Source organism: Saccopteryx leptura, chromosome 9 (genome assembly GCF_036850995.1).
Source record: "Saccopteryx leptura isolate mSacLep1 chromosome 9, mSacLep1_pri_phased_curated, whole genome shotgun sequence".
NCBI classification, from domain to species: Eukaryota; Metazoa; Chordata; class Mammalia; order Chiroptera; family Emballonuridae; genus Saccopteryx; species Saccopteryx leptura.
In genome coordinates, this window is record NC_089511.1 from 69,234,113 (window position 1) to 69,261,155 (window position 27,043).

At 43.5% G+C, this 27,043-nt stretch overlaps 1 protein-coding gene across 2 annotated transcripts; it reads right to left on the reverse strand.

Moving 5' to 3' along the window:
* Nucleotides 1-615: 615 nt before the first annotated feature.
* Nucleotides 616-26,639, reverse strand: PBLD (phenazine biosynthesis like protein domain containing). 2 transcript variants are annotated; one of them, XM_066348980.1, is made up of 9 exons: nt 26,500-26,639; nt 13,515-13,614; nt 13,069-13,167; nt 9,197-9,306; nt 9,084-9,113; nt 6,504-6,592; nt 6,072-6,250; nt 2,307-2,369; nt 616-881 (listed from the first exon to the last, which is right to left on the reverse strand). In XM_066348980.1, exons 1-9 carry the CDS (start codon nt 26,581-26,583, stop codon nt 769-771), a joined length of 867 nt encoding a protein of 288 aa, XP_066205077.1. In that variant the 5' UTR covers nt 26,584-26,639; the 3' UTR covers nt 616-768. The 2 variants fall into 2 exon arrangements, with proteins under 2 accessions (XP_066205077.1, XP_066205078.1); XM_066348981.1 differs by lacking the exon at nt 2,307-2,369.
* Between the last annotated feature and the right edge of the window lie 404 nt (nt 26,640-27,043).

A 27,043-nucleotide genomic window follows, 5' to 3' on the forward strand; every position in this document is an offset into this window, starting at 1 on the left:
TCCCCATCCCAAAGTCAGTTATAGGTATTCAACATTATAGATTTAACTAAATTTAAAGTTATACTGAAACCCATTTTATTAAGGTAAGAGAATTCCTTTTTAAGTTATTACTCTAAGCTTTATATCAAGATAAAGATAATATGCTTTTTAGTATTTAATTTTACTACTATACTAACACATATATATTTTTAAGAGTTCTCAGTTTTTTAGTTAGTTACATAACCTGATTTTCCAATAAAGGAAATAATTTTTAGACACATTTAATTTATATTAAATCTTATTTCTCACACATGAGCCGTTTTCACTGTTGATCATCATGACCATCCTTGTCCATATAAATTCATATTCTCATAGACAGCATAATTTTCTTCCTTAGTATTATATTATGAAATATTTTACTATATTTTCACATAGTTATTGGGTCTTTTCAATAGCTGCAAAATAATGTATCACATTAAACTAAGTTTAAATGGTTTGATTTTATTCCTCATAAATTTGTTCCTCATTCTATGATTGGTAGTCACAATCAAAGGTAACATTTTTCTTTGTTAGTTACTTACTTACATTTCACATACACTCACAGATAGTCAAACCTCCACAGTTACTTAGGACGCATTATTAAATCTTCATCAATATGTCTTTATTATTTTTTTTTATTTCTAACATGAGAATTAAGTAGACTGCTATTCAAGTTTGCTAAAGGCAGCCCCTTACGTTTCTCTTTATGAAAACAGCGTTCAGGAAGGCAGCATCTCAGCACACCCATCTCTAGGCTGTCAGCGTGCCCTCTAAAACAATCGCAGCGCCTCCCCTGATGTCAACTCGTCCATCGGAACGCAGTGAAATCTCCAGCTCTCCTCCTCGGCAGGAACACTGAAAGGCTGAAGAAAACAAAATGAATGACGAATTAAGATTGTTTACACCCTTTTTAATTAACAGAACATAGTGAGACACCTCTTATTACAAGCTCTAGAATCCTCCGAGGTCAATTTAAAGAATAAATTTCTTCACCTGTCCATGTTACTACCCAGCCAACCTGGTTGTTTGAAGACTGAGGGGTCACAGATGAATTCAATCCAAAATCACCCAGCTCCACGTCTTCCCTCCCTGAGCTACTTCCTCTCTCGCCTCCTGTAATGTCCCAGACACACCCCAACCATAGCTTCTGCCCTGCTCTCTCTAGGAGTAAGCAAGGACATGTGAGAAGACAGACACACGAACTAGATGTCTAAGAAGACAAAGAGCGTGGTCTTGGCCCTCCTAAGAAGGCCCCATCTCTCCAGATCTGAGGAAGACAAAGGCAGTTCATTCACTAGCGGTTATCAAGCAGCCACATGTATCAGATGGCACAGCCTTAGCCTTCCTGGAGCTCAGTGCTTAGGGGAATAACTAGTCTTACCTAAGAAAGATCAGCTACCCTCCTATCCCCAAATCATCCTCATACAAGCCTACCCTCCCACTAAGTAAGACCTTTAACCCTTTAGGGCCAGACTCCTATTTTGATTATTAGGGCTGTGTAGCCTCCACTGTCTGAAATTTATTTTCTCTGCCCCTGAGCAATATATTAATCACCAGGGGATTTGGTTCAAAAGCAATTTGTTTGATTCAGTCCCATGACTAGCAAGAGGAGTAAGAAAGCTTACTGATCATTCAGTCAAAACTGTCACACCATAAGTAAATTATCTGGGCCAAAGTTACATAGCTAGTTAATTGGGCACTTATTGTACTAGGAGTGTGTCTGTGTGTTGGGTGGGACAAAGATAGAAGAGATAGAATCACTCAGAGTCCGAAAGACCCGTGTAACAGGCTTTAATGAAAGAAAACCTGCAGATGTTTGGGCTAGAGCAGGGGGTCGGGAACCATTTTGGCTGAGAGAGCCATGAACGCCACATATTTTAAAATGTAATTCCGTGAGAGCCATACAACGACTGTGTACATTACGCATTATCCAATAAAAATTTGGTGTTGTCCCGGAGGACAGCTGTGATTGGCTCCAGCCACCCGCAACCATGAACATGAGTGGTAGGAAATGAATGGATTGTAATACATGAGAATGTTTTATATTTTTTAACATTATTTTTTTTATTAAATATTTGTCTGCGAGCCAGATGAAAAAGAGCCATAGGTTCCCGACCCCTGGGCTAGAGGATATTTTGAGGGTTCAGGGTGAAGGAATTTAAAAGCCTTTCATTTTCACGTGGGTGATACATAACATTTTATTATATCTTCAGGTGGATAGTACTTAGGAGAAGGAATACTAGCTTAAGCTTAGGCAATTCTTTTTTATTGAAAAAGAGCTGTCCTACCGTGCATATCTTTCTTCCCCAGTTGCTGGGACCAGTAGCTGCTGAGAACAGTATGTGCAGACCCTCAAAGGAAATGAAAAGTTATGATACAATCACAAAGCAAACTAGGGTGACTTTGTGGTAAATTATAAGCAATTGCAATCAACTATCCAGTTTGACCAAACCTTGACTTCCTCATTATGTTGTCAGGGCTACAGCAGAGTGTGAAATTATGAATGGAGACAGAAAGGAGGACTTAGCATTTATGGATAAGCTCCTCCAAATGATGCACTTGCTATTTTACACTTTTTTTTTTTAAGTGAGAGAGAGAGAAAGAAGAGAGAGACAGGGGCACACAGGCTAGAAGGGAGAAATAAGAAGCATCAATTATTTTTTGTAGCGTCTTAGTTGTTCATTGATTGCTTTCTCATATGTTCCTTTGACCAGGAGGCTACAGCAGAGCAAGTGACCCTTTGCTCAAGCCAGCTACCTTGAGCTTCAAGCCAGAAACCTTTGGGTTCAAGCCAGCGACCATGGGGTCATATCTATGATCCCACACTCAAGCTGATGGGCCTGCACCCAAGCTGGCAACCTCGGGGTTTCAAACCTGAGTCCTCAGCATCCAGGCTGATGCTCTATCCACTGCACCACCGCCTGGTCAGGCATGTTACACCAGGGGTCCCCAAACTACAGCACGCAGGCCACATGCGGCCCCCTGAGGCCATTTATCCGGCCCCCGCCGTACTTCCGGAAGGGGCACCTCTTTCATTGGTGGTCAGTGAGAGGAGCATAGTTCCCATTGAAATAATGGTCAGTTTGTTGATTTAAATTTACTTGTTCTTTATTTTAAATATTGTATTTGTTTCCGTTTTGTTTTTTTACTTTAAAATAAGATATGTGCAGTGTGCATAGGGATTTGTTCATAGTTTTTTTTTATAGTCCGGCCCTCCAACGGTCTGAGGGACAGTGAACTGGCCCCCTGTGTAAAAAGTTTGGGGACCCCTGATTTACACTTTCTGAAGGCTGTATTAAACTGCAAGTTTTAATTCTTGTCCTGCCTACAGTTCAGTCCTTCATATAAATCTACATCTTTCAAGGAGAAATATCTGCTTATTACTAGGACGCACATGAAAGGAAAGGTGGGAACTCTGCCAAAATGTCAAGTTTTCCACCAAGCTCATATTCCCAGACTCTTGGTGGCAAAAGAACTTTCTCTCAGTGAGGTATTTTTTCACATGATTGTACCCTAGGTTTAGATCAGAGACTCGGTAGTAAAATGAAGAAACAAACTGTAAAGTAATAACTGTGAGAAAAACTTTAGAGGAGAAAAGATATAGGGTTGGAAAAGGCCCCTCCTTCAGGAAGATTTACTGAAGGTTATGGGAGGTCCACATAGTGTGACCAACTATCCCAGTTTGCCTGAGATTGGCCCGGGTTGAGCACTGAAGGTCCTATATGCTGAAAAATCCCTCAGTCTGAAGCAAACTGCGATGGATGGTCATCACTGTGCAAAGACTTTTCCACTCTAAAAAGTCATTATTCCAAGGGGAAAAAATTTGCACTCTGTGCCAATTAAAATCTTTATAAAGCAGCTGTGCATGGATAAATCCACTCAGAACTTTTCCATGGGGGAGGGGTTGAATTGGACTGTGTGGAAGTCATTTGGGCATTTTCCTGAGTCTTTAAAAGCGCTTGCTTTCTGAGCTTTGCATTTCACATGTTTTGTTCCCAGACAGTAACTAAGTCAAGGTTCTGAAACCATCTGAGCCCCTCATTCTGACCAGAACAGGAGCTGGGAGTGTCTGCCCAGCCTCCCTCTTCCCGGGCCCCGCCCCGTCTGCCAGCCTCCTCTGTCAGGCCCCGCCCCATCCGCCAGCCTCCTCTGTCAGGCCCCGCCCCGTCCGCCAGCCTCCTCTGTCAGGCCCCGCCCCATCCGCCAGCCTCCTCTGTCAGGCCCCGCCCCATCCGCCAGCCTCCTCTGTCAGGCCCCGCCCCGTCCGCCAGCCTCCTCTGTCAGGCCCCGCCCCGTCCGCCAGCCTCCTCTGTCAGGCCCCGCCCCGTCCGCCAGCCTCCTCTGTCAGGCCTTGCCCTCTTCTGCTGCTCAGCCCATTCTTCTCAAGAGGATGAAAGTAGGATGGTTTCCATTCTTGCCCATCCTGGATCTCATACCTCTGCTTCTGGCTGCTAGAAGATCTTGAATACCCTGTTCCCAAACTCATCCTACTTTGGAGGTAGTTTGGGGAAAGGTGGAGGGGAGGAAAAGAAACATGATTGTGGCCTGACCTGTGGTGGCGCAATGGATAAAGCATCAACCTGGAAACGCTGAGGTTGCCGGTTCAAAACCCTGGGTTTGCCTGGTCAAGGCACATATGGGAGTTGATGCTTTCTGCTCCTCCCTCCCCCTTCTCTCTCTCTCTCTCTCTCTCTCTCTCTCTCTCTCTCTCCCCCCCTCTAAAATGAATAAATAAAATCTAAAAAAAAAAGAAAGAAAGAAACATTATTGTTATCCCTGTTTCCCACTTGAAGGCCAGGAGTTTATCCTTCAAACAAAATCTAGATGTCAATAATCATGCAGGATGGTCACTGAAAAGGACAAAAGACATCAGTCCCTGAATTTTACAAATGGCAGATCTGGAAGCGTTTGCTCAGGTAGCCATTTTCATGGTTATTATTAAAACATCTAATAGTTATCGGGCACTTATCATGGGTCAGGCACTGTGCTAAGTACTTAACTCGAATTGGGTTTACATAACCCTATATTTTATAGATGAGAGAATGGAAACTTTTAAAAGTTAAGCCATTTGCCCAAGATCAACAGCTAGGAAGCTAGGATGCAAACCCAGGCTGTCTAACACTACGATGTAACCCTGCTGTACTGCTGCTTTTTTTTCTTTTCTTTGTTTTAGCGAGAAAGACAGACAGATAAGAAGGAAGAGATAAGCATCAACTTGTAGTTGCAGCACCTTAGTTGCTCATTGATTTGCTTTCTCATCTGTGCCTCGACCGGGGGGCTCCAGCTGAGCCAGTGACCCCTTGCTCAAGCCAGAGACTTTGGCCTCAAGCCAGCAACCTTTGGGCTCAAACCAGAGATTATGGGGTCATGTCTATGATCCCACCCTCAAGCCTGCAACCCAGCGCTCAAGCTGGTGAGCCCGTGCTCAAGCTGGTGACCTCAGGGCTTCGAACCTGGGTCCTCAGCATCCCAGTTGGATGCTCTATCCACAGAACCACCACCTGGTCAGGCATGTACTGCTTCTTTTTCTTTTTTTCAGGTGAGAGGAGGAGTGGTTGTGAGGCAGACTCCTGCATGCAGCCTGACCACAGATCCACCCGGCAAACCCATCTAGGGTCTATGCTAGATTACCAAGCTATTTTTAGTGCCTGAGGCTCATGTGCTCTAACAGAGCTATCCTCAGTCCCCAGGCCACACTTGAACCAATCGAGCCACTGGCTACAGGAGGGGAAGAAGGAGAGAAGAGAGATAGGAAAGGGAGGGCGGGGAGAAGCAGATGGTCACTTCTCCTGTGTGCCCTGACCGGGAATCAAACCCAGGATGTCCATACGCCACACCCACACTCTATCCACTGGCCAGGGCTGTACCGCTTCTTTAATTCTTTGCTTTTCACATGAGATGTCAGTAAAGGGATGAGGGAAGGGAGATAGGGAAACAATAGTAGCTCAAAAATCCAAGCCACCCAAAAGGTCACATGAAGGGCACTTAAACTGCTATTTGTTACCCTCCCCCTCCCTTGTATAACCCTCCCCAGGACTCAAGTCAAAAAGTACCTGTTACAGGGTCTTCTGCCACACCAACCCATGGTGCAAAATATCTGGAGTAAAAGTCAAATGCTTGGTTCTGCCCATCAGGCTCTCCTTTGAGGGTGAGAATGAGTCCCCTCACCTTTCCTGTGTTCTCTACTTGCAGCAAATTCTGTGTGTTCACTTTCAGGTTCTCCAGAAACGACCTTGTTCATAAAGGGGATGGATTAGGACAAATCACCCACTATACCCACAGACCACCCACTACAGGGTGTGGCTTGCCCAAGAGATCAGGAGGATAGGAGGGAAGAACAAGTGGAATATTTTCCTGAGAACAAAACCTTCTGGCTGCATCAAATCATGCTTTACTGAACACAGCACAACCAGACCAAGCCAGAGGTATAAATCTGGGTGCTTGGCCCCCTCCAAAGTGCTGACAAGGCCAAAAATCTTGCTCACCTGTCATAAGTATCACTGAGTCGAACAAGGAGCTTTCGGGTGTCTGGAGAATAGCAGATGTCCTGGACCAGCGTGTCACCTATGGCAGTCTGTGAAGACAGACCAAAACCTTTTCAGGAATGTGCCCTGGGTCAAGTCCTTGATCCCTCACATAGAGCCAAAGGCAGACATTACTCACAGGTGTTAATACATGCCTAAACACACAGCTCTTTCAAATGGGTATTTTCCCCACAGATCAGAAGAAAGACTTAGAGAGGCCAGAGTCAGATGTGCACACACACACACCATTTGACCCATGTCTGAGGAGCCTTGGAATCAGCATTTTGAATCACTCCTGTCTACTGTCTTTTGAGATGAGGGGAGCCCCATGCCCACCTCTTAGAGTTGTTGTGGAGATTAAATAAAATAATATATGTGAAGTTCCTGCAGCAATAACTAGAACATTTTACATGACAAGGACTTGGGTCTGGCAGTTTGATCAGACTTACAGACTAGAGGACTCATCTTAATACTGCTTTGCTTGGCAAGCACTCTTTTCCCTTAGTTTATATGCTATGCTACAGATCAATAACAGTAACATTTTCTAAAGATGTCTTTGTCGTCCCATTAAAAAAAATAAAATTATTTAAAAAAAAAAAAAAGACATCTTGATTTACCCTTTATGTAAGACTGCACAGCCTGTCCAGGCAGTGGCGCAGTGGATAGAGCATCGGACTGGGATGTGGAGAACCCAGATTCGAGACCCCGAGGTCTCCAGCTTGAGCGCAGGCTCATCTGGTTTGAGCTAAGCTCACCAGCTTGAACCCAAGGTCGCTGGCTCAAGCAAGGGGTTACTTGGTCTGCTGAAGGCCCGCAGTCAAGGCACATATGAGAAAGCAATCAATGAACAACTAAGGTGTCACAAGGAAAAACTGATGATTGATGCTTCTCATCTCTCTCTGTTCCTGTCTGTCTGTCCCTATCTATCTCTCTCTCTGTCCCTGTAAAAAAAAAAAAAAATCTCATAAGACTGCACACACTGTAAGCTTGTTCATTTCCAGTAACACTGTTTGGCTTGTTTGTTGGCCTGGGGTGCTAAAGGAGATAATAAGGGGACAAAAGACCCTACAAGCACTACCACTGGCTGCCAACAGAGCAGATGACAATGGTGATAATATAGTAGTTGTCTGGCAGCCATTAGGTGGTTTCAGGTTTTCTAACTCTATTTAGGGACTGAAATGCATCAGGTCCCAAGGCCAAGACTTCCTCGCCCCCTGCCTTGGGTGGTGCCTGGGCTGTCTGTCTCTGTGACCATAGCTAACCAGTGTCCCTCTCTCTAGAAATGAGAACACCAGTAGCTGGATCCCATCTGCTCTCCAGGACCTTTCAGTCTCTCTGAAGGGTCATCTAGCCCTTCTCTTTGTGGATTCTTATGTGATTTGAACATTTAATTCTCAGCTGGGAACCTTATTGCCAGTTTCTAGGAACACAAAATGACAACACTCGTGATAAATAACCCTTTGTCATTACCGTTTTACAGATGCTGACCCTGAGGCTCAGAGGGGTCAGGCAAAGTTCTTTCTACCATGAGCAAGATAAAAAGAACTCTGAATAGTTTCTATTTTCCTGTCAACATGCTCAAAGCAGTTCTCCCCACTCTACCATGGAAGCTAATATTGACAATGAAGAGTAGGGAAGCCTAACCAGGTGTGGTGCAGTGGATAGAGCGTCAGACTGGGATGCGGGAGACCCAGGTTCGAGACCTTGAGGTCGCCAGCTTGAGTGCGAGCTCATCTGGTTTGAGCAAAGCTCACCAGCTTGAGCCCAACCAAGATCACTGGTTTGAACAAGGGGTCACTTGGTCTGCTGTATCCCCCCCCCATCAAGGCACATATGAGAAAGCAATCAATAAACAACTAAGGTGCCTCAACGAAGAATTGATGCTTCTCATCTCTCTCCCTTCCTGTCTGTCTGTCCCTATCTGTCCCTCTCTCTGTCTCTGTCAATGTTGTTAAAAAAAAAAAATCAGGCCCTGGCCGGTTGGCTCAGCGGTAGAGCATCAGCCTGGCCTGTGGGGGACCCGGGTTCAATTCCCGACCAGGGTACATAGGAGAAGAGCCCATTTGCTTCTCCACCCCCCCCCTTCTTCCTCTCTGTCTCTCTCTTCCCCTCCCGCAGCCAAGGCTCCATTGAAGCAAAGATGGCCCGGGCGCTGGGGATGGCTCCTTGGCCTCTGCCCCAGGCGCTAGAGTGGCTCTGGTCATGGCAGAGCGACCCCCCGGAGGGGCAGAGCATCACCCCCTGGTGGGCGTGCCAGGTGGATCCCAGTCGGGCGCATGCGGGAGTCTGTCTGACTGTCTCTCCCCGTTTCCAGCTTCAGAAAAATACAAAAAATAATAATAATAATAAATAAATAAATAAATAAATAAAACAAAATCTCAAATACACTGTTCACTATTCATCCAAGCTTAGATTGGAACATTAATAATGGTAGCAGGCCTATCTTTTGGGATCAAATGGTACTGAATCTTTGTGTTTAAACAATAGCAACTGTTCAAATTACATGAGCTCAGGATTGAGCTCAGGATTCTTTTCACTAACCTTTATCAAGTCCTTTACTTCATGGAAGTCCTAGATGGGGAAAAAGACAGAACCGTTGTAAAACAGGCAAGCTGTGTCACTTGTACACAATTTATTAATTAGAAAGAGCTGACCTGGGGGTGGGCTGGATAAAGAGGCAAGTCCAGGACAATACCGTCCTCTGCTTTTCTGGCCTTTAGTTCCCCACTCAGTGTGACAAAGGTCAGAGTGCTATTCACATTTTCTGGCAAAAAAAAAAAAATCTTATTTGTTCAATCAGAAAACTGTTTGAAAAGGAATCAAGAAATAGGAAGATAAACTTCGTTCTGTGTTTTTGCAGGTTTGTTTCAGTCACCACTGTGTCGTCTCGGGTTCTCTGGCAGAGCTGTCCTTTCTTGCTGGGGTGCCCAGGTGTGGTTCGCTGGGGTCTGCCCTGGGGAAACCCTCACTGGATTCTAACTGGAGAACCAAGAACATGACTGATTAAACTTGGCACCATACTGCAAGCATTCAAATTCCAGATCCTTACTGCTTCCTGGCTGTACCCTTGAGCAAATCATTTAACTTCTTTAAATCTTAATGTCCTCATCAATAAAAGGGGGTAATAATTAAATCTATACTAAAAAAATAGAGTAATAATTAAGCCTACCTCATAGGGATGCTATGTTTTCTTGTTTTCTTGTTGTTGTTTTTTAATTCAGTGAGAGGAGGGGAAGCAGAGAGACAGACTCCCACCTGTACCCTGACCCAACCGGGATCCATCTGGCAAGCCAACTAGGGGACAGTGCTCTATCCAACTGGGACATTGCTTCATTGCTCAGCAACCGAGCTCTTCTTAGCACCTGAGGCAGAAGCCATGGAGCCATCCTTAGCACCCAAGGCCAACTCTCTCCAATTGAGCCTTGGTTTCAGGACAGGAAGAGAGAGAGAGAGAGAAACAAGAGGAGGAGGGATGGAGAAGCAGATGGGTGCTTCTCCTGTGTGTCTTGACCAGGAATTGAACCCAGGACATCCACATGCCAGGCTGACACTACCACTGAGCCAATCAGCCAGGGCCAGATGCTATGTTTTCTAATGTGATTTTAAAATACCAACCTACGGCCTTGGCTGGATAACTCAGTTGCTTAGAGCATCGTCCTGAAGCACAGATGTTGTTTGATACCAGTCAGGGCACAGACAGGAACAGATCAGTGTTCCTCTCTCTCTCTCTCTTTCTCTCTCTCTCTCTCTTTCTTCTCTCGCTAAAATCAATAAAATAAGCATTAAAAAAAATTTTAAATATCAACCTACAATAACTATAGAATTATAAGCTCTACTAGTCTAAAATATCCCAAGGGGATGACAACTAGATCATACAAGTTATGAACAATAATCTGACTTGAACAAATCTTTACTAAACCAAGCTATACAAAAATTTGGAATTAAAGATTGCACTCTCTCTTTCTGCCTCTCTCTCTTTCTCTCTCAAAAAAAAAAAATGGGACTATAAATGCTGATATGTTATCAGCCCTCCCTCTGTCAACTCATACAACATGAGTCACTTATCTGACTTCAATGTATACAACATTTTTAATGACAACAAAGATTTGTGACATAATTTTTTTGCTCCCCTAATATTTCTGTAAAACTTAACCATATCTCAAAGGTGAAGAAATTTGGTATTGCTTATTAACTTTCACTGAGTATAAAATTTATAGAAACCTCCCTCTCTCTCTCTCTCTAAAATTAATAAAAAAATAAATAATAAAAAAGCCTGGCCTGTGGTGGCACAGTGGATAAAGTGTCAACCTGGCACGCTAAGGTCACCAGTTCGAAACCTTGGGCTTGCCTGATCAAGGCACATATGGGAGTTGATGCTTCATCCTCCTCCCCCCCTTTTCTTTCCTCTTTCTCTCTTCTCTCTAAAATTAATAAAAGTAAGTAAGTATATATATTCTGAAACCCAAAGTTTAATTTTCTCATTATAATTGATGTAAGACATTATTATCTACAAAGCACTTCTTCATACCTTATCTTCTCTAACCTTAGAACCAGTCTGGGTGAGGGGGGGCCTTACCAGGCAGTGGTGCATTGGATAGAGTGTCGGCCTGGGATGGTGAAGACCCAGGTTGGAAACCCCAAGGTCACCAGCTTGAGCGTAGGATCATAGACATGACCCCAAGGTCGCTGGCTTGAGCCCAAGCTTGCTGGCTTGAGCAAGGGGTCACTGACTTGGCTGGAGCCCCCCAGTCAAGGCACATATGAGAAGCAATCAATGAACAACTAAGGTTCCATAACGAAGAGTTGATGCTTCTCATCTATCTCCCTTCCTGACTGTCTATCTGTCTGTCTCTCTCTCTCTCTCTCTCTTGCTAAAAAAAAAGAAAAAAGAAAGAAAGAAAACAGCCTGGGGGGTCTGGGGGTTATCATTACAAGCCTCAGCCTCATACCAGCCAATGTGAGGTTTTCAAATCCAAGGTCAGTAAAACCTATTTTTCAAGACTTGAGTTCCTAAACACTATTTCATGATTGCTTGCCTTCATTCTATTCTCCACTCCACTGAAACCAAAATTATCTTTTTTAAATGCATAATGGATCACATTCTAGAGGTGCCTTGGCTTAACTCTCGGTGTCCTCTCCTGCCAGTCCCGCTCTGGTCGTACAGACTGTGCCTCTGGGCTTTGCAGGCGCTGCTGCCTCAGCCAGGAACGCTCTGCCTTCCACTCTAGCTCTTTGCACAGACAGCCTCCTATTCCTGAGCCTGAAGGCGCCCTTCTCTAGTGGATGCTGTTGCTCTGAGTCTCACACCTCCATCTCAGGGCCAGCACTAGGTGAGGCAAGAAGGTGTGGAGACACATTTAAGGAGCCACCCCCGCTCAGGCGGAACCTGAGACCTGGGTGGTCTCACCCTTCACCCAGCCCTGGCCCAGCTGCTGACTGAGTACTCAGCTAAGTACTGCTGGGGCACTTGCCTTTGGCTGAACAGAGCTACTTCAGAGCTACTTTAACCAAATTCTCACTGCTTTTCTGGGCGGGCATTGGTGACTGGTCGGGGGCGGGGTGGGGGTGGAGGGATTGAGGCCTGAACCTCTGCTTCTATTCAGACCTACACTGCTTGAAGGATCTTCACAGGGTCAGACTTCCTGTGGATTTGGCCTAGGCCTTACTTTGTTGTTACCACTTTACAGTTTAACTTCTCCCTCTGTTCATCCCTTTCTTTACTCCCCTACCAAAACTGATCCCAGGAGCACTGCCCCCCAGTCCTGCCAGCATGCAGATGTCACAGAACCTGCGTCCTGTTGGGATGTGCTCTGTAACACCTGCCCTTACTATCCCCATCTGAAGTCATTCCCCAAAGAACCCCCTTTCTACTTCCCACTTCTGACAGTTGACCTCTGTCATATTGTCCTTCTATTTCCTTGTTTAACTCCATTTGTTGTCTATACTTGTTCGTGGCTGCACCCTGCTCCAATTTTAGTTCGTTTCCAAGCCTCTCTCCTCTGCCCCATTCCCACGAAGCCCTGGTCTTTATTGTACTAAATGCAGCTTAGAGGAGAGCTGGTGGGATCAAGGTGCTGCATCCTGTCCTCACAAGGTAAATGTATGTAAGTTGGGCGCATGAATCTTTAAAATTCAGAGTAAAGAAATTCTTGTTGTAAGATGAATTTCAATGTGGACGGGGATATCTTGGGGGCAAAGTGTGCCTTTTGTTCCCTGCTGTCATGTGTGACATCTGTTCTGCCTTGTGAGCTCCCCTCCACAGAGACCAGAGACTTCCTAGTTAAAGTAAAATGGCATTCTAGGGAACCACGCCCATCGCTCTCCAACACGCCTGGACATACTCAGAAAAGCCAAAGTTCTTTAAGTTGCTGTTTTTGTTCCTGGGTAATATATTGCATAAAATAAACTCTGCAACGTCTTATACTGGTCACTTGGTTCGTTGGAAAGAGTACGGAAATTTAAAAATATATTTGCTAAGTGATAGGTTCATTTTCTTAAAAACAAAACAAAAAAACACATTATGTACTTATTTTATGAAACAGCACCGCTGCAGAAGCCAGGGTAGCGTGGCCACAGAGGGGGACCTCACTCGCTGGGGTAAACCACCTTAGTCCAAAGCAGGAACCTTCAGAGAAAGAGAAACCAAAGAGAGACAAGAACATTCCCATACAAATTAGTGGCAAACTTTTCACTTTCTTACCCTTTTCTAAATATCTAATTGCTGAAACTTGCGAAAGGAGGAGTGAACTGTAAGCATGCATCCTAGGACTCCCTGGTCCTAGATCGGGGGCAGAAACATTCAAATTAACCAGCCCCACTTCCCCAGATTAATTGAAAGTCAAATCCGAATCTCTCCCTCTCTCTCCTGTCTGCATGCAAAAAGCAAGTCGGCATGCCCTTTAAATATCACTCCCCCACCAGAAAAGCAGCTTCTGGTATCATTCAAGATGGTTTTGAAAAATGCTTGTTTACTTTGTGTAAAGTTGTCAGTTGGTTGCAGTTTTCGGATAAAAGCAGTTTCTGAGAGGTTCATTTCCCGTGCGATTTTTTGATGCATGTCTTCATCCAATTTCTAAATTAGAAACAAAAGGTTATTGAGACTCCAGAAACATAAATCAGCAACTGCCATTAGTTAAGAACACAGTTTATTAATATTAAAACTCACATGCTTAAAAGGAAATAATTGCTAAGGAATTCAGACACTTTTATAAAGATTGTTTTTCAGAAATCCATGCTCGAGCACTGTACGAAGAGCTGTAGATGTACAAAGCTAAGACAGACTCTGAAAAGTCTATGGGCCTGGCCTCTCCTCCGAGATGATTGCTTAGTCTATCTGAGAGCATGTGCTCTCTTCTAAAAACAATCTCTGCAAATGGAAACTTCACAATCTCTCTTTCTGGTTGGGTAAAGAGATGTCTGGCACTCACTCTAGGCAGCCTGGACTACTCTGTCCCCATTTTTGCATGCCCCTTTCATGGGTCAGGCCTCTGGCCAGAGGTCACTTCCTGCCAGATGCCTTCCTGACTGCTGTGTCCAAAGGCCCTGTCTCCTCAGTGCTTAGACCCCCGGAAGTTCCTTAGTGTGCCCTTTTCTGCCTGTCCTCCCCGCCTCTGACTCGGCTGTAAGAGGGCACGGACTGTGCTATTTTGCTTTATCTTGGCTTAGCACTACGCCTTGTATTCACCCCCGGATGGTAAGGGCTCAATAAGCATTTGCTGAAAAAATAAATACATTATTCACTTAATCTTCTGGGTTTTTTGTTTTCTTTGCTTTTTAAGTGAGGGGAGGGGAGATAGTGAGACAGACTCCTGTATGTGCCCCAACCAGGATCTACCTGGCGACCCTCATCTGGGCTGTGGGAGAGGAAGAGAGAGAGAAGGGAGAGAGGGAGGGGAAGAGAAGCAGATGGTGGTTTCTCTTGTGTGCCCTGACCAGGAATCGAACTCGGGATATCCATACACTGGGCCAACACTCTATCCACTGAGCAACCGACCAGCTCCAATCTTCAGTTTTTAAACCCTCAGTATAGATATTTTATCCACTTACAGAAGCAGAAATTAAACAGAAATTGTAGAATATCCTAAGATCACGATATGCCTAATAAATGGTAAAATGATTAAGAATGTGGGCTTTGCAAATGGTAACAACCAGTGAATCTAGAGGAAATGTATATGGATATTTATTGTACCATTCTTGAAACTTTTTTTTAAATACCTAAAATTAATTTTTAAGAGTTAAAAAAAATTTTTTGTAGGTTATTAATTTTTCAAAATAAAATGTTAAAATTAATATTGGCTTTGGAAACAGATAGCATTGGATTTGTGTCTGGATCAGCCCCTTGTGGCAGTGCAAGAGTAGGCAGGTTATTTACTCTCATAGAGCCTCAGTTTCCACACCTTTAAAATGAGAATAATAGTACATACGTCAAAGAATTATTGTGAAGATACACACATACATATATGTATTTGTACACATACATTCCTCTTCACTCAAGGAAAAAAATGGGTCAGAAATATGTTTTCCTTTTGAGAATAAAAATAAATCTTTAGTCAACACAATACTTACTAGGTAGATTTTGAATTCTAAAGACAAATTAATTTTTTGCCTGACCAGGTGGTGGCACAGTGGATAGAGCATCCACCTCGGATGCTGAGGACTCAGGTTCAAAACCCAGAGAAAGCAATCAATGAACAACTAAAGTGCTGCAACTATGAATTGATGCTTCTCATTTCTCTCCCTTCCTATTTCTCTCTCTCGCACGCTAAAAAAATTTTAAAAAGACAAATGAATTTTTGCTTTGGCCAAACTTAATATTCTCGAGCTCCTGAACCCCAGAAAGAAGAATAAGAACTTTATACTAATAAATTCATAATTCACTAACCTGAGTTATGCATTTAAGCACACTTTGTTTTTAGTTGTTTCAAATTCTTTTGAAACATTTTTCATATACTTATATAAGGCATAAAACAGTGGTTATTGTAAAAATGTTGGCCCGTGCATGTGGGAGTCTGTCTCTGTATCTCCCCTACTCTCACTTTAAAAAATCAGTCATGATTTTTAAACTATCAGCTGATGTAAAAGTCCTAGCAAGGGACCTAACCACACGGTGGCACAGTGGATAGAGCATCAACCTGGGACACTGAGGACCCAGGTTCGAAACCCCAAGGTCACCGGCTTGAGTAAGGGCTTATCTGGCTTGAGTGTGGGGTCAACGGCTTGAGCATGAGTGGGATCATACACATGACTCCATGGTCACTGACTTGAGCCCAAAGGTCTCTGGCTTGAAACCCAAGGTTGCTGGCTTAAGCAAGGTGTCACTGGCTCGACTGGCGCCCCCCCAGTCAAGGCACATATGAGAAAGCAATCAGTGAACAACTAAAGTGCTGAAACTGCGCCTTGATGCTTCTCATCTCTCTCCCTGTCTGTCTTTCCCTCTCCTCCTTCCTCTCTCTTTCTCTCTCACAAAAAATATAACAAACAAACAAACAAAAAGCCCTAGCAAAGGATTTACTAAGCTTTTCTTAAAGGAGAACTATATTCAAAATCTGTAGACACTCTTCCCTGGCCAGTTGACTCAGTGGCAGAGCATTGACCTGTTGTGTGGAAGTCCTAGGTTCCTTTCCCAGTCAGGGCACACAAGAGAAGTGACCATTTGCTCTCCCCCCCCCCGTTTCCCCTCTTCTCTCTCTCTCTTCCTCTCATGCAGCCATGGCTCAATTGATTCGAGCATGTCAGCCCCAAGCACTGAAGATGGCTCCATTGAGCCTCCACCTAGGTGCTAAAAATAGCTCAGTTGCGAGCATGGCCCCAGATGAGCAGAGAATCAGCCCCAGACAGGGGTTTGCCAGGTGGGTCCTGATCGGGAAGCATGTGGGAGTCTGTCTCTGTATCTCCCCTACTCTCTCTTTAAAAAAGAATCTTATAAAAGCTCTGTACTTCTTTAGAAAGAGAAATCACTTAAGAAATTGGTAATTTATTTTCTGAATACACAAACATAAAAAATTGGCTTTATTTCTTTATTATATATTTTTTATTCATTTTAGAGAGGAGAGAGAGAGAGGAGAGAGAGAGAGAGAGAGAAGGGGGGAGGAGCTGGAAGCATCAACTCCCATATGTGCCTTGACCAGGCAAGCCCAGGGTTTTGAACTGGCGGACTCAGCATTTCCAGATCAACACTTTATCCACTGCACCACCACAGGTCAGGCAAATTGGTTTTATTTTTTTATTTAATGTTTTTGTTTCAAAAAAATTAAATCCAGTAATGCATATAAAATGCTCATCACAGTGCCCAACACATAGTAAGACATAAATGTTGGCCCGTGCTTTAACCTGCCGCCCTACACTGCCTCCCCATAACCATGACAAACTGTTGTTATCCCTTTAACACTCTGCAGACAGGAAAACCAATGTCTATCAGATCAAATGGACTCTCGCAATGTTTCTGAGAGAGAGCAGCAATCACTGAGTACTGTGATGGGCCAGCAGCATCAGCACCACTGCTGAGGGAATCTGTTAGAAACGCAGTTTCAGACCCCACCACAGGTCTTCTGAAGCAGAATCTCCATGTTAACCAGATCCCCAGATGATCCGCGTGCAGATTAACATTTGAGAAGCCCTGGTGTAAAAGACGGACACAGAAGGCCCTGGCCAGTTGGCTCAGCAGTAGAGCGTCAGCCCAGCATGTGGAAGTCCTGGGTTCAATTCCTGGTCAAAGCACACCGGAGAAGTGACCATCTGCTTCTCCACCCCTCCCCTCCTCCTCCTCTCTCTCTCTTCCCCTCCCACAGCCAAAGATCCATTGGAGCAAAGTTGGCCCCAGGTGCTGAAGATGGTTCCATGGCATGCTTCAGGTGCTAAAATAGCTCAGTTCCTGAGCAACAGAGCAGTGTCCCCAGATGGACAGAGCATCACAAGGTAGAGGGCTTGCTAAATGGATCCTGGTGGGGCACATTCAGGAGTCTGTCTCTCTGCCTCCCCAGCTCTCAATTAAAAAAAGGCTGCCTGACCAGGTGGTGGCGCAGTGGATAGAGCGTAGGACCAGGATGTCGAGAACCCAGGTTCGAGACCCCGAGGTCGACAGCTTGAGCGCGGGCTCATCTGGTTTGAGCAAAGCTCACCAGCTTGGACCCAAGGTCGCTGGCTCCAGCAAGGGGTTACTCGGTCTGCTGAAGGCCCACAGTCAAGGCACATATGAGAAAGCAACCAATGAACAACTAAGGTGTCGCAACACGCAACAAAAAACTAATGATTGATGCTTCTCATCTCTCCGTTCCTGTCTGTCTGTCCTTGTCTATCCCTCTCTCTGACTCTCTCTCTCTCTCTGTAAAAAAAAAAAAAAAGGCAGACACAGAAAGGAACAGTGAGCAACAGCAGAGGATACATATGTATTTAAGATGCATAGTTGTGTACAGTATGTAATTGAGCAACATTGATTTTGACAATAAATACACTAGGCCTTTAAAGATGAGGTCTTGAAGTGGACTTAGAAAAAGGGCAAATTTTGGTGAGTTGGACAGGAAAACGTGGACAAAGAGGCATGATGACTGGGGCAAGTTACTTGATCTCACATCTGTTCTCCTGTTAAATCTTTGACTCTAAGATTCTGTGAGCTGAGGGGAAAAGGATTAGGATGCTAGGAATGAAGTGAAGTGAGCACCTGTGGACACCTGTTGGCCTGGGGAGGGAGAAGCCCCCTGGGTAGAGGAAGGTGGGTGGCGGTCAGGGCATCCCAGCCAACAGGTCAACACTGTTCAAATTGAACTAAAGCACTTGCCATGGCCAGCAGAATGTTCTCTGTGGAAATTGGTCTACATGCCTGTGCATACAATACCTGAGAGAAACTGAGAGCCATTTAATCTCCTCCCGCTGAATCTGCGATCACAGGGCTCGATGCTGAGTGAAGGGTGACATAAGAGCCCGTGCTGGTCTGCCTGGGCCTGCCTCTGTGGCTGCAGGAGTGTGCAGTGCCCGCCACCCCTTCCTCCCCCATCTGGCCAGACTCTCCCTGTCCTCGTCCTGCCTTTCTTTTTTTCTTTTTTTTTAATTTTTTTACAGAGACAGAGTCAGAGAGAGCGATAGATAGGGACAGACAAGAAGGGAGAGAGATGAGAAGCATCAACTCTTCGTTGCAGCTCCTTAGTTGTTCATTGATTGCTTTCTCATATGTGCCTTGACTGAGGGGGCTACAGCAGAGTGAGTGACCCCTTGCTCAAGTCAGTGACTTTTGGCTTCAAGCCAGAGACCTTTGGGCTCAAGCTAGGGACCATGGGGTCACATCTATGATCCCACACCAAAGATAGTGAACCCGTGCTCAAGCCAGATGGGCCTGAGCTCAAGCCAGCAACCTCGGGATTTCGAACCTGGGTCCTCCGCATTCCAGTCCAACGCTCTATCCATTGCACCACCACCTGGTCAGGCTGGTCCTTCCTTTCTTTTATCTGTTGCTTTCCTCACCCTTTACAAGAGTCACTGAATGCATTAAAGCATCCCACATTGTAGCCAAGGTCATCATCTACTGGTAATAAATTACCTTGCAAATAGGCTGTTTTGCACATCAGCTAGAACATATACTTTACTGACCATCAACTCTTTAATTCTCCCTACGTTGGTCTATTACACCAATTGCAAATGGAATTTCTGTAACCAGTTTCTGTCCCAGGACACTAAAAATGCACTCGCTATTTGCCCGAGGGACCAGACATAATGCAGAAAGTTTGATAGTAGCAGCCCTCAATCTGCACCATAAGCAGCTGAACTTCTACATTGGATCCATGGGTCAAGATAACAGTGAATCATGAGAAGGCTATTATTGGTTCAAATTTGAGAACTTTCAAAACAAAAGAAGGAGGCTGCATTCATTTAAAATACTGAATTTCGGTTTCAATAATTTTTCCATTTTACACTACAAGCTTATTTTCAAATGTAGAACATAACAGTTACAAACCAATAGCTTCTAATTCTCTCTTGCTTTAATTTTCATTTCTCTTTGGCAAGGTCACAAGTCAAATTTCCAACAGCAAAACCAAAACCATAATTATTTATTTGTTTGTTTGTTCGTTTATTAGTTCTAATGTACATATCGCATCAGACACAGTTTCTATCACCATAAGGCTCATAAAAAAAAAATCAATGATCAGAAAATCAGAGTAAAGTTTTAAAATACTCCCATCTTGTGGCAGTTTAGAAATATTACAGCCCAAACACAACAGTCTTGCTCTCAAGTCTTTGTTAAGCAGTCCCTCTGCTGCAGATAGATTCCAGCAAAGGAAAAGCGGTTGGATGTAGAAAGTCCCCAATCATCCAGGAAGAGATAAGATTCCTTCTGAGGCAGTTGGGTTTCTTCCTGTGAGGTTCTGTCCGCGCAATGCAGTACTCAAACTGTGAGCCATCTTCAGTTCTGAACGGTTCTTATGGGACACCCGGTCTCTCCAGCTCCACCACAGCACCCAGAACTCACTCACTTTCCCTCCCCCACCCACCCCGCCCCACCCAGGAGGACATAAGACCAGTAACTGTGGGTTAACTATAGTAGAACTCTTCAGACAGTTTGCCATAATTTAATTGATTACATCTTTACTTTCACTCAACAGATATTGTATTTATTTAGAGCCTCCCTGTGCTAGGCCAGGTGTGTTGGAACAAATCAGAATGGATCTAAGGTCATATACAATGTGCAGTCTAATGAGGAAGACAGATAGATATTGAGTGAATTACAAGAATGATGCTTGTTACCCACTGGGAAAAAAAGGGTGCTTGTGGGAGCACACAAAAGAGGGGAACTTGTAGTCTAATAATGAGTATAGTGGTTAAAAGCACAGACTCCGGCCCTGGCCGGTTGGCTCAGTGGTAGAGCGTCGCCCCCTAGCGGGCATGCCAGGATCCCGGTCGGGCACATGCGGGAGTCTGACTGCCTCCCCATTTCCAGCTTCAGAAAAATACAAAAAAAAAAAAAAAAAAAAGCACAGACTCCACAGCCAGGCAGACCTGGGGTGGGATCCTCAAGTCAGCCACTTAGGAGTGTGTGATCTCTGGCAAAGTGCTTGGCCTTCCTCTCCCTGTTTCCCTGTCTGTAAAATGGGGATAGTAATAAGACCTACTCATAGAGTTGTTGCGAGTACGGAACGAGATAATATATGAAAAGCAATTAGCACAGTATTGGGCTGAATTTGTCTGAAGTCACTGCTCCCAAAGCTGAGGATTGTATTTTAGAAGCCAGTTAGGATACTTGGGAAGTAGAAATTCCTACATTAACAGCTCCTCTTCCTTTGCACTGGGCTCTTTCTGCAGACGCTGGGCAAAGGGAAACCCTTCGGTGTCCTAGAAGAATCTTCTCTGTACCCTCAATCCCTTTTTCTGTGCATAAAAGTAAGATTTGAGGTTGAGACGGCGGGAGCCTCTGACTGAGTGAGGTCACAGCCCATGAGCCCCCAAGGCCATCAGGTTGGGAGATGGCCAGGGCACCACAGGCTTTGCAACATGAGTTGAAGCATGAGCTGAACGTAGTATTGCTATACACCTCTTTTCTTTCCTTAAATACAAAACCTACTAAGCTATAAAGTGGTTTGGGGTATACTCTAAATTTAAAATTAGAAAGCAAATAGTTCAGAAACTAACACTAAGCATTCCTCTTTAAAAGTGTGAAGCCAGCCTGACCAGGCGGTGGCGCAGTGGATAGAGCATTGGACTGGGATGCGGAAGGACCCAGGCTCGAGACCCTGAGGTTGCCAGCTTGAGTGCGGGCTCATCTGGCTTGAACAAAAAAAAAAAAAAAAAAAAAAAAGCTCATCAGCTTGGACCCAAGGTTGCTGGCTCGAGCAAGGGGTTACTCGGTCTGCTGAAGGCCCACAGTCAAGGCACATATGAGAAAGCAATCAATGAACAACTAAGGTGTTGCAATGAAAAACTGATGATTGCTGCTTCTTATCTCTCTCCCTTCCTGTCTGTCTGTCCCTATCTATCTCTCTCTCTGTTCCTGTAAAGGAAAAAAAAAAGCCAGCCTGACCAGGCAGTGGCACGGTGGCACAGTGGATAGAGTGTCAGACTAGGATGCAGAGGACCCAGGTTTGAGACCCCAAGGTCGCCAGCTTAGACGCAGGCTCATCTGGTTTGAGTAAAAGCTCACCAGCTTGGACCCTAGGTCACTGGCTCCAGCAAGGGGTTACTCAGTCTGCTGAAGGCCCACGGTCAAGGCACATATGAGAAAGCAATCAATGAACAACTAAAAACTCGCAACGAAAAACTGATGATTGATGCTTCTCATCTCTTTCCGTACCTGTCTGTCTGTCCCTGTCTATCCCTCTCTCTGACTCTCTCTCTGTCCCTGTAAAAAAAAAAAAGAGCCCTGGCCAGTTGGCTCAGTGGTAGAGGGTCAGCCTGGCGTACAGAAGTCCTGGGTTTGATTCCCGGCCAGGGCACACAGGAGAAGCGCCCATCTGCTTCTCCACCCCTCCCCCTCTCCTTCCTCTCTGTCTCTCTTCCCCTCCCGCAGCCAGGACTCCATTGGAGCAAAGATGGCCCGGGCGCTGGGGATGGCTCCTTGGTCTCTGCCCCAGGCGCTGGAGTGGCTCTGGTCGCGGCAGAGTGACACCCCGGAGGGGCAGAGCATTGCCCCCTGGTGGGCGGAGCGTGGCCCCCTGGTGGGCGTGCCGGGTGGATCCCGGTGGGTCGCATGCGGGTGTCTGTCTGACTGTCTCTCCCCGTTTCCAGCTTCAGAAAAATACAAAAAAAAAAAAAAAAGAAGAAAGAAAGAAAGAAAGAAAGAAAGAAAGAAAGAAAGAAAGAAAGAAAGAAAGAAAGAAAGAAAGAAAGAAAGAAAGAAAGAAAGAAAGAAAGAAAGAAAGAAAGAAAGAAAGAAAGAAAGAAAGAAAGAAAGAAAGAAAGAAAAAGTGTGAAGCCAGTCCTTGCTGTCACTGGAAATGATTATTGGTGTTTAAAAGAATAATTATTTTAAACAGCTAGTAGATGCTAGCTGAATTGGAATAAGTGTATATACTGGGCACATAACATAGTATTTTTAAGGATAATTTTAACAGAAAAACTCAGGAATAAACCTCTTTTAGGAAAGGTATCCTCTGATGCAACGGATCTCAAACGGGGGCAATTTTGATCACCATGACGGAGGGAGAAGTGGGGGATACTGTCATCTGGTAAATATCTTATAGGGCACATGACACCTCCTGCAACAAAGAACTAACCAGTCCAAAATGTCAGCAGTGCTGCAGTTAAGTAACCTTGTACTAAAAAGGGAAGAAACCACATTCTACACAATACACACCACCAACAACAACAAAAAACAAAAAAACAAAAATTTTGAGGCTTTGTTAAAATATGAAGAAGAATATAGGCCTAACCTGTGGTGGCGCAGTGGATGAAGCACTGACCTGGATTGCCAAGGTCGCCAGTTTGAAACCCCGGGTTGGCCCGGTCAAGGCACATACGAGAAGCAACTAGTAGTATGAGTTACCGCTTCCTGCACTTCCCCGCCCACACACATACACTTCTCTCTCTCTCCTCTCTCTAAAGTCAATCAGTAAAATCTTTAAAAACAAAGAAGAAGAAGAAATATGGACTCCCTACCCCTGTTGTTATTTTCACTAAATATTAAGGCTGGTTTACAGAAAAATAAAATATCACCTCTCAGCACTATCACAGCCCTGTGACCTATTTCAATAGCTGGCCATGAGTCCCTGTAGTTTCTTACTCAGCTGTCATAATGTTTCCATATCATTTTTTATATTGTTTCCATACATTTTCCATGTGTCTACATGGTCTTTTATTATTATTATCATTATTGATTTTACAGAAAGAGCAAGGGAGAGAGAGAGACAGGAACATTGCTCTGTTCCTGTATGTGAGCAGGGATTGAACTGACAGGCTTTTCCTATCAAGACGATGCTCTAACCAACTGAGCTATCAGGCCAGGGCTCTACATGGTCTTTATTGCTGAACCATTTCACATTTAGAGACACCATCAATTCTTTTGTCTTCTTTTTTTTAAAGATTTTTTTATTTATTCATTGTTTAGAGAGGAGAGAGAGAGAGAAGTGTGGTAGGAACAGGAAGCATCAATTCCTATATGCAGAGGTGGATTTAACCACAGGCGCACTGGGTGCACGCCCTGGGCCTCGACTTCTGAAGGGCCCTGTAAAACCCCAACTTTACACTTTTTTCTAATGACACCAAGTTTGATTTCATATGTGCAATTTTAACATTAATAGTACATAATATGTTTTATTTATTTAAAAATATGGTTAACATGTATTTTTATTTTCCCTGTCTCTCTCTTTTTTTTAAGGGGCTCAATATTTTCTTTTGCACCCAGGGCCTCAACCGACCTTAATCTGCCTCTGCCCATATGAGCCTTGACCAAGTAAGCCCAGGGTTTCGAACTGGCAACCTCAGTGTTCCAGGTCAACACTTTTAACCACTGTACCACCATAGGTCAGGCAAGACACCATCAATTTTTTAAGATTTTAAATATTTTACTCAAATATATGTTCCATTTATCCCTCAGTCTGTCTTTGTTTTCACCTAATGTGCAGTGTTAAAAGCACCTGTGTGAGAAGGTTAAAGATGGACTTGTCTTTAAAGAAAAACAAAACTTTAGAATATTATAAAAAGCTCTTGGAACTCTGTTACTCAGAATTTGTTTCTTTCCTTCCAGCAGTCTTTTATCAAAAAGCAACGACCTAGTCTTTAGTCTGCCCACCAAGTTTTTCTGTGATTAGTCTCATCTTGGTCAAATTTTAAATAATGTTAAACAAAACAAAAAGGATATTCCTTTAAAGTTCTGCACTTAAAATCTGAAGTATTTTCTCCTCCATAAAATTCGGCATTGTTCTCCGAGTCCCCTTTGTACCTGGCACTTTTGAACACCTCAGGGGCAGACAGACTAACTAATCTTTGTACCTTTATCCTTAGGCCAGAGCCTGGCTTATGGTGGATGTCGATAAATATTTGTAGAACAGTTTAATACAGACTAGACACCTGAACTGTGATCAGCATTATAAGGGTTAGCACTTATTTGTCTTTAATATTTTCTTGAGTTTATTCGTGTTCTCTCTAGGTGTTTCAGATGTTCACTGTCTCCAGCCACAGGTAAGAGAATCCAAGGGTAGAAAACAGCTTATACTTCCTTTATAATTTTTATTAATTATGAATTGGGGAAAGTGCTAAGTTAGCCTTCAGGAGGACAGGATTCTCATGTCCACAGAAAAGAAAACTAGCAAACTAATCTTTAGATATCTATTCAGTTGTCCCTGACAGGTCATCAAATCAGCTGATCTCATAGGTCCAAGGCCCAGAAGAAGCAAATTGGGAGACTCTTTAGAAAATGTTACGGAGTCATGGACTTCCTCATCTTTTTTCTTTCTTCCATTTATACTGAAGCATATTGCTTTGAATTATGTTAAGTTCCTTGCTTAAAACTTTATTTCCTAGTTTTCCAATATATAAATAACATGTAAAATATATTTTAATGGAGAGGTATAGAGAGAGATAGAGATAGGTAAGTAGGTAGGTAGGTAGATAAGTAAAGAGAGAAAGAGATCCTTAAGTCTGTTGACTGGAGATAAAAGGAATAAATTGAGGACTAATGCTAATCCTCATCATCTGGTGAAAATTAAGAATATATCCCTGGTTGATCCTGCCAGTAAAAACAAAACAACAACAACAACAAAAGAAAATTGAGTATATAAATCACTCAAAACTATTTACAAAACTCTTCAAGGATGTTACATATGGAGACATGGGCAAATATATTATAAGACTCTTGACAAGCAGCTTTAGTCAATTTCATAATTCCTTGAGGTGAAGTTGTATTTGCCAATATGGTTTCTAAACAAAGTTCACAATTTAGAATCTGGTTGTTAATTATTTCTTGGCTAATCCTTGCAAATTCTTGTGTTACTTGATAACGCCTATTAATTTTATTACTTTCTTTCTGCATTTTGTGGTGGTTGGAAAAATGCCAGCTGCAAGGTTGCAGAATGACTGCATCATTAAAGTGAGCTGAGGACTTTTGAACTCTTCATCACCATTTTGCTGCTCCATCTGAGAAAGCAATACTCACCTATCTCAGGAAAACCTCCGCCATTCTCTATCTTGATTGCACGCTAGCATCACAGAGGGAGAGGAACGAACAGTGCCGCCCGGACGCCGCCCCCAGAGAGTCTGCTGTCATTGGCTTGGGATGTGGCCTGGGCGCAGAAGTTTTAAAGCTCCTTCGGTGATTCTACTGTGCAGGCCAGGCTGAGACTCACGGCACACAAGTGCCCCAACACACACCTTACCCAACTTATCTAAGATCATGAATTTTGTACCGTGTTTCAAAAGTAATTTTTACATATACCCTTGCACTAACTGCTCTGAGTGGAAGGGAACCTTGGCTTGTTTCCTAATACCCAGGGGCTAACACAAAGCACTTAAGGTCAAGGAATATGTAACTATTTGGTTAGTACTTATCATAATCAAAAAGTCATTTTTTAAAATGAGATTTTCAGCAAAGTAAGTTCTTCCTATTTTAGAGCTTGATTCTGTCTCTTTCTACTTAATTCTTTGCAAAATTACTCATTTTCTTCATCCTGAAAAGAATTTCTAATTGTATGAATTATAGGTGAGATTAAAAATACCCAGTTTGAATCTTTCATGCTAAATGTCCTATCAGCCATGTCCAGTCAGATAACACTCATCTAATTGTATTCTCCTCCACATTTGGTGAAAAACCTGATGACCAAAGGGAGCTCAAGTCCCTCTCTATATGAATCTTCATTTCTCTAGACTTAAGCATGTAAGTGTAATTCTCACCAAAATCAACTTGCAGGCACAAACATTACCGATACCACTTGACAAAAAACAAACAAAAAAACACTGTTAGGTCTGTTTTGTTTTGTTTTTAAGAAATATTTGGTTGTACAGGAACTTAGAATTCCAGGCACTGCATTTCTAAAACGATACTTACATTTTCTAGGAGACAAACAGCAGCAGGGTTCCCACGAAATGCTTTTGCTGTGAACGCATCTGCTATGAAAATAGGAAGCTTCATTTTCCTTGCAAGCTGTTCCTGCAGGTTCTCAAACTTGTTGGTAACCTGCTTTACTTCTTGTGGTTGAAAAAAATAATCAGAAAGTTAATATTTTACTTGGTATACAGAGCAACTAACAGTTCTCAGATACAAAGTCAAGCAATTAGTCTAACACACCTACATTTAAAGATATGTGAGCCCTTAATTTTGTAAGCCTCTAAATTGAATTTGTTTTAAAATACTGGATGAGTAGAACATTTTTCTTTTCAAATTTTGTATTAACATTTCATACTGTACATATACTTAACAACATAATCATACTGTATTCTTTCGTAGAGTAGACAAAACTAGCTTAGGCTACGTTTTCAATGAAGTGAATGAAACATCCCAAGGGCACCTATGTGCTTAGAGTCCACCCAATGAATATTACTACCCTTTTTAAAAAATGTATTTTTTTCTAATTATAAAAAAATTATGCTCT